This window comes from Anopheles funestus, chromosome 3RL (genome assembly GCF_943734845.2).
Source record: "Anopheles funestus chromosome 3RL, idAnoFuneDA-416_04, whole genome shotgun sequence".
Classification (NCBI taxonomy): Eukaryota; Metazoa; Arthropoda; class Insecta; order Diptera; family Culicidae; genus Anopheles; species Anopheles funestus.
The window spans coordinates 29,592,266-29,600,829 of record NC_064599.1 but is presented as its reverse complement, the minus strand read 5'-3'; the positions used below and the strand labels follow the sequence as shown (position 1 = coordinate 29,600,829).

General features: G+C 38.3%; 1 protein-coding gene across 1 annotated transcript; it reads right to left on the bottom strand.

The window, feature by feature from the left end:
- Positions 1 to 2,284: 2,284 nt before the first annotated feature.
- On the bottom strand, positions 2,285 to 7,072 carry LOC125766935 (odorant receptor 4-like). The gene is given in 7 exon segments (XM_049433032.1): positions 2,285 to 3,956; positions 4,222 to 4,377; positions 4,478 to 4,591; positions 5,252 to 5,340; positions 5,342 to 5,582; positions 5,953 to 6,231; positions 6,282 to 7,072. Coding segments are annotated over 7 exon segments (1,296 nt in total). The 5' UTR covers positions 6,639 to 7,072; the 3' UTR covers positions 2,285 to 3,896.
- Between the last annotated feature and the right edge of the window lie 1,492 nt (positions 7,073 to 8,564).

Below are 8,564 nucleotides of genomic sequence, written 5' to 3'. Positions count from 1 at the left end.
AAACAACGCTCGGATATGCGCACACGATGCACTTCCACACGAATGCACCGCAAACTGCATCGTTAAATCAGCCAAGCAGTGCATTCGAAGCGACATTCAAAACAATTGCCTCGCGAAGTAGTGTGTTGTTAGTAAGAGGGTGGTGCGAGAAGGGGCTCGATAGGGTTGAAAGGGCCAGCAGTTATGAGTTATGATGTGATCTGGAAATTTAACATTCTACTAGCTGCGAACAAGTAATTGGACGGCTTCGTGGATTGTTTACAAGTGAAACAATCGAACGACCAGCACATGACCCATTAGTGAAGCATGTTCTTCTAAGGAGCTTTGCTTTAATTCAAATTCTTCCCTTCACACAGGGCAACATTGTAAACAGCCACCGTTTTAAGCGCGTCAGAAAAAGGCGTTTAAATCTGCAACAACTCTTAAAAACATACTCTTCCAAAAAAAAAATGAATGACCGCACCGATATGCTTCCCAATCGCAAGCTGCAAATCGAAGCTATTTCCGGAATGTTTTGTCCCGATTACAATCGTTCGCTGTGCGAAATTATCAATTGTTTCCAATCGATCGGTGGCTGGGATTTTTTTTGTGTTTGTTTGCTAGACCCTAGTTCATTACATCCTCACGGGACTGTGTGGGGATGACGGCATGGTTCTGGTATTTCAGTATTTCAGTACGGTATGTCCGCTTATCACCGTCGGTTAAAAAATTAATATTGTGAAGTGCTGTTTTATTTTTTCGGTACACCATTCCAAATTTTTGCTCAATCTTTCACGCGAAAGGAAAATTGATAAGACATTCCGGCAAACAATCGAGCGCAAGCAGTGTTATGTCATTAGACAAAGTGTTATTAATTAGGTCGCTTGGGTGCAATGTGTTCTGTAAAGTCGTATAAATATTTTTTTTTGTGACACCTCATTCGATGAGCAAGCAACTTTCGCTCATATCATCGGCTCCAATATCAAAAAAATGGGAAACAAAAAAAAAAGCACTCTGGTTCAATAAACCCTTGGATTAAGATAAGTCTATATAGAGATGCGAATTTTTACGATTTTTTTTTCTTGCGCTAAAAAACCTTCAACCTTAACGCAATCTGTTCGATGCCTCGAGCTGAAATATGTATGTGTCGCAACCAACACCCGCCGCATGGTGATGCTCCCCAGCCATGTTGACGGCATCGGGTATGGAATTTTTAGGACCGATGACACCACTCACCTTCTTCACCTCCATCAGTGTTTTGAGACAGTAGCCCGCAGTTGTTTTAACCACCGGCCAAAGGATCGATATCACTATCGAAGTAGCGAGAAAGCTACTTTGTACATGTCCGACGACCATTTTGATAAGAAATACTACCCTTTTGCACAACCGGCAGCAGCACAGTGGAAGGGCTTCTTTAATTAGTGCTTGTATCTTTTGCCGGGTTTTTTTTTTGTTGTTGTATCTTCTCACCCACTACATGGCGATGGAATTTGTTCCCGGAATGATTTTGTTTTCCGTACATCCCCTATCCCGCGGGGATAAACCTTCGAATCGTGAAATGTGACAGTAATAGGTTGTTTTACACCGAACACCTGTTCGGTGGGATGGGATGGTTATTCCAGCGATATCCAGGAAGCCCTCCTGCCCCAGAAAAAAGGGCAATAATTTGCAATGATAAATCAGTTTTGATACGCTTTTTTTCCGGGTGAATGTACGATGTTAACAACCGTGTTACAAGTCCGGTTGATAAGCCGATTGCCCGGTGTGGTGAAACGTGATTCTAATGTACGGAATGCGAACGACTAAGGGCTAGGGTTTTCGGTGTCAATCGATCAATAATGTGTTAGAAATTAAAGAAAAGTTTGGAGATAGAAACAGGGAATCAATTTATCAATAATTTGTTCAAACAATTTTTGATGGCATAATTGATACGTTTATCGAGTTTTATTGTTTTATTCAGGCATATAATTGACTCTTTCAAATTTTCTTTTACTCTTGCACACTTTCATTCTTTCAAATTATTTCAATTTTTTTTTATTCTTTTCTTTTCTTCTCTTTTTATTTTTTATTTCTTTTATTTATATTTTAAGTTTTTTATTCATATAGGTATGGTTTATTCTTTCATTTAATACAGACCGCTGTGTTCTTATTGTTAATGTATAAAATATAGAAAAATCTTAAAAGCAATCATCAACGAGGTCTTGTTTGAAGATAGATTTATTTATTTAAAAATGTTTGAAAGTATTCATGGAGTAAAAAAGAAAGAAACAAATGTAACTAAATTTATTTTTCCTTGTTCTTTTTTTATTTTGTTACATGATTACGGCTTTTGCCGTATTGTCAGCCACAGAGGGCTGAAGTATATACAATTTTCGCAAGGCATTTCCTCCTTGTAATTTGCCTTATCCCGGGCATACTCGGTTGTGATTCTGGGGTTTGTGGCTATTGCTGTTTTTATTGCTAGTGTTGTTGTGGATGGTCCGAAGTCCTGTTGCTTTGTGGACTTCATTGTGCTATTGTTGTATATTTGTGGAGAGTGGTTGACGTTGGAGCTACTATTGTTGGTGGTGTTGGTGAAAAGATGGTGTTGGAGTGCACCAATAGCGATCTTGTCACTCTTTGTTTGGGACCTGCACGGGACTGTAACAGAACAATCTTTTTTCTTCTTCTATATGACAGTTATTTTTTGCTTTTTGTAATTCCCGACAAAATATGTTCATACTTCCTTCTTTCCTATTTCCTATCGAGAAGCAAACTCGATGATAAAAATGCCCGATTGCATAAGATTGCACCGAGGGCAGCAAATACCAACAAACAACCATTACATCCTCATCGAAGGAATGTGCATTCGTCTGAGGGGGGATGTAAAATGTTATCAATATAAGAAAAAAAAACCCCTCGTCCGATGGGGAGCACTCGGAGGAGCTGTTTGTGTATTTTTCCACCCAGGCATCTAGACGTTACGTAGGTCGGTCGTTCAAGACTGTACCTGTAACGCTTATCAAGAGATGTTTGCCCGGCATTTTTTTTTCTGCTATGCGAGCCACACACGCGAAACAGGACGAAACATGCACGAAAATTAGGTCATTCGAATCGCTGCAATTCTTAGACGGTCGTTGATATTTATGGCGCTTTTTGTGGACTTTTGGGACTTGGTTTGAAATAAATTTCCACCAAACAAACAATCATCTGACGCTTCTAGTTCCATACACCTGCTAAGCCTAAACCGCCATCCGTATCGTAACGAAGGTTGGAATCTCTGTGACGTGTTACCGATCACGGCCGATGTCCGATGTGTCCGATTAGATAGCGCACCCGACGACTCGTGACTCCAACGATGGGCTAGTGACGAAAGCAAAACACTCTTTGACTGGCCGCGTGCAGCAGCAGCAGCAGCAGTGCAGGTGGGCCAGATACAATGATAAGCGAATAGTTTTCCCGTTGGTCTTCCAGCGTTTGTTTTTGTTGTGTTGCTCAAAAGGCCCTACCTGATATCGGCCCTATCGTGAGCCATTTTTGTCGCGATACGATAGGAGTTGGTTTGTTTTATTTTTTTATATATTGCATAGCTTCAACAGCTGATAGAAACCACTTTGCTTCGGGTGAAGAAGAAGGGGACGGGTATATAAAAAATAACAAAAAAAAGGGAAAAAGGGGGAGTACAAAGGGCCCCCGGGTTTTCGCAATCTTGCGTACTTGTGTGTGAGTCAAAGGTTTGTTTTTCTTTCGAAGGGATGATTAAACTTGTCGGTACCAGTTCCTTTTTGGTGCAGTCGATGACTTTTGCTTTGCGTTGATTGGAATTTGTTGATAATAGTTGTGCAATATAACGACGTTAATTTCCGATTCCGTTTGTTTTTTTTCTTGTTGCTATTTATTTTGAGTCGCTTTCGAGGGATAGCACACCGCTGGATACACTATTGGTCTCCATAGACCGTTTTCAGCAGAGTAAAGTAGGACCAGGAAGCCTGCAAAATCTACATAAAATATGCTATTCAATTATTAACACAATGGCCTTGTTCTATCGACTCGAAAGTAGTGATGGAAAATTGTACTTTCTTTTAGTTCTTTTATGCTCATTTTACGTTCATTTTGTTTCGATTTTAAATTTTTTCGGATGATTTCCTCAAGTAATACAACGAATTCAATTACGAGTGTTTGTGTACTCAAACCACCGGAAGGAGCGAAACAAACTTATCCGGTTTCTCAAGAAATGCCCATCACTATGTCCAGAGTACTCACCTTACTGAAAGTCCTCATTTGAATGGGCCAGATTTTCCAAGCAGTTAAAAGGACGGGCCGTTGACTGCGGTGTATAATCTGTAGTAAGGTTCGCTGCATTTCCTTTGACTCCTCGTACCACTGACAACCGTACGCTGCATTTATCAATGCTCCACTCTATGCAATTTTAAAGTGAAATAAATTTAGAAAAAAAAAATAAAAAAAGAAATATTATAAGAAAACTATTACAAAATTAAAGGACGTTTAATAACCTTACCGATTCCACAATATCCTCACCGTACGCACACAACATGAGTAGTTCAATCAGAAAACACAGCATAAATAGTACGAACTTTACCAGCATATATCCACTTACGGTCTGTAAAAAGAAAGGTGTTCAATGAAAAAGCAAACATATCACACGTAATAAAACAAATGACTGACTGACTAATCTTTTTTCCCCCACGACCCCATGTTGAAATTGCTTCGTACAAAATACGTCACTAGACTGTGATCGCAATCAGACCGCCGCCATTGCATCATCGCGTATCCCAAAAAGCACGTGCTGATCAACATCCGGTACGCGGCAACATAACGCCAGCATGCATACGCACGTCCCCTTAGTATCGCCGTGCCTTTTCCCTGTCACCCATGCGATGCCCCATGCGGCATTGGTGCTAAATAATTTCTGATAAGATAAGAGTTGAGCTAACGTCGCGCGCCTCCTCGCGTAATGTTTTGCTTGAGATATTGCACGTGCTATGATTAGATCGATGTGTATCTTAACTACCATTCTTTCCCTACTCTTCCCCTTTCTTGGAAGGTAAATTTTTGGCCGCGGTCTAGACACTCGGTACCGAGAAACTGGTACAATCCTGTATATTCACGTACGATCATACGGCGTCCAGCGTATGTGGACGTGTATTACAGTGGATAACGATAAACCAAACAGTGTTGAAGCAGAACCATGCGAAAGGGGTTAAATCAGTCGTTCATTTTTCGGGTGTTTTAAGACAATTAATAAAGACACAAAAATAAATCACAGACTCACCGTAATCATAAACATTTGGATGCAGATAATGATGGAACTGCCGAAAAAGTTAACAAACAGCGTAATACCGAACACGTTCTGCATGGATGTGCTATACCTGCGAATGAATTATTAACGTAAGTATTTTAGTTTTTTTTCTCTTCAAATTACCTTTCCAATACCCAATCAAATCCTGATGATGAACCACCGCATCCTGGAGGTGTGTCATGCTGCTAGAATCTTCGTCCTTTTTCTGCTGTTTTTGTTCATCAAAAAGAGCGAGATTCTGTCCCAGAATCCGAAAGTGCATACACAAATGAGCGGCCAATATGCAGAATAAACAATCGAATGCCTAGCAAATCGTGTGCAAGGTTAATAAAACAAAAGGTTTTTTTTTATATTAAAAATACTATTACTCTTCTTATAACTATCGCCGTACTTGTTCAAAAGTGATCTTCAACACTAGAACTACTCAACGAGTCATTTTAACTAAAACGCATAAACGCATCAAACGCATCTAATGTAGTTGATGGATAATTTTTACAAATCTTTTCTATTGTACGATCCAAAAGAAACGATAAAATATAGCTCAACTCATCGAAATTGTTTAAAAATTAATCATGAAGAAAAAAACGCTTAAAACGCTTGGTAGTTCTAGTGTTGCATACTTTCAGGCGTTACGTACTTAATGAATAAGTAATTTCTACTTGTACTAAACATACCATGTGAATAATAATTCCAGTAAATCCAATCACCACGTACAGTGGATAGACGAACCAGAAGTATTTGGCACCGGCGAACACATCGAATGGCCACCAGATGTTGAAGGACAGTTGACGGTTCCAGATGGCGGTGTGATAATGATGGTAGATCATTTCCGCTATCGGTAACATGGTAAATGATATTCCCATCACCACATTTACCAGTGCCGTGACGGAAGTAATCCTGATCGCTGGTCTCATGGTATCTTCGCACACTTTCCAATGTGTGTCATCTACGATCTGGGGATAAAATTTTGAGAAAGTCTCCTTGTATAAACACTAGTATTAACACGTACCACTTGCTTCCATCTTGTGCGAAACAATCCCACCAGCTCGGCAATTGTGTTGCGTCGTACGGCCAGAATAATCATCTTAAGCACACCGATCATACAGTACCCGACGCACGGCACTTGAAATGTCACCTCGAGAAAGTTGACGTCGCGTTCGAACATCTGGAGCAAATAAATCAGCTCACCGATCGTCGTATAGGATAGCAAAAGAAACGATCCAATAAACCCAATGTTTCTCCAAACCGCACCCAACAAACCGTCCGGATAAGGTTCCTCACAGGGTGGAATTCCCATCATCAGCAACATAATGTTGATGTTTTCTATCGTTTCTTCAAAGGTTAGATGTGCACGATACATTTTTATTTATCACACTCAAAAAATGATCCTTCTTTGGTAGACGAATGTAACGAAATGATATGTTTGAAGCTCTACACGTGCAGAATGATATTGATTGATTCGTTTTGTATGGGGCGTAGTCCGTCATTTTCTTCTTTAATTACAACTTTCATCGCTTTGCATAATTGATTTCCCTTGTTTATTAATAGTTTTTTTTTGCGCAGAAAGCGCAGATTGTCCTCATGTTACAGAACTACATAATTAATTGGCCGAATAGCGGTCAGTCTGATTGTTCCATTTTGTGAAATACACTCGTTCATGAAACAACTTTTAATTTGAACGTTCTTATATTTATCGACCAATAGGCTTAAAGGCAAAGATACAAACTCAATAAGTGAAAAAATTGATACAACTATTCTATTCTATTGAACTGTCTTTTTGAATTTAAATCGTTTCAAATTCAACAAATTCGCATTAAAATATATCAATTTATAAATTTTGCTAAATTTTTCCTTAGAAAATTTTCAAATTTTTAGATTTTTAAATTTTTTTTTATTTATTTATTTTTGTTTCATTTAAAGCATTATTTGAGTGAAAAGAAACGTATTTCAATTAATTCGCATAAAAATAAATCAATTTATAAAATTTTGCTTAATTTCCCAAAACAAAGCTAAGGGTATGGCCTTTGAAAATTTTCAAATTTTTAGATTTTTTTATTTTTTTATTCTTTGTTTTATCACTTTTTTATTGTGAAAAGAAACTTATTTCAACAAATTCACATTAGAATAAATCAATTTATAAAATTTTGCAAAATTACTCAAAAAAAGCTAAGGCTTAGGATATAGGATATAAAGGCTAAGGAGATGGGCAAATTTATAGAATATTTTTAATTTTTGTTGTGTTTTTTATTCTTTTTTTCATTTAAAGCCTTATTGGAGTGAAAAAAAAACTTATTTCAACAAATTCACATTAAAATACATTAATTTATAAATTTTGCTAAATTTCCCCAAAAAAAACTAAGGCTATTGCCTTAGGAGATTGGCTCTAAAAATTATACGTGTAACATGCCAAAAAAAGGAAACGCGGTCGCCTTCGAGGATAGCACCAGATCCGCAAAAGGGAGGAAGATCGGGTGTTTTGTGTTGTCCACAAACTATCACTGTTCTTTATTCTGTTACAGTCCCGTTCCGATCAACGCACGACTAGATCGCCATTGGCTCACTGCTCCAGCCGCGCAGACCTGATCATCGAGCGACCAGAGCGCAGTTGCGAGCATACCACCACCAAACCAGGCAATAGTACCGTCATGGACATTACATCCCAATAAACCATAGAACTGCATAACCCAAGCACACAACGAAATAGGACACTAACACTCTACACTCAATAATAATACCACTACCAACTACAACCACCTCAAAAGACATCTACAACCGAGTATCAGGAACTATGAACTAGAAACAGAAGAAAAACTTGGAAGAACATCAACATTCGTGTCGTGTTCATAACTTCATCAAACGTTATACACCTTAAAAAATCAATATTCTTTTTTGTACGTGCATTTCTTTCGTGCTCATATCGTTAATGCAACTAACCATTAAAGCCAATAAAGCAACAAACAAAAATACGATGAGCAAACCGTAATCAATACTAATCAAACCATTTTAATAGGTAACAAACCATGCATTCTGATATCAGAAAAAAAACAATAATTGAAACTAATATGATAACCTCTGCTTATAGTTGTAGACCTTAAAAATATTGCCTCTTGTTTGTTCTATGCTTAAATTAAACCTGATATTGTCTCCAGTTTGTTGTATGCTTTAGTTGAACGGCAGTCTTAGCTGATGCCAGGTTATCGAACGACACGGAAACCAAACCGAAACTGTGGTTAACCTAAGGGCAAGGTGATTTTCAATAGCTTCAGGATATCTTGGAGCTTTAAGG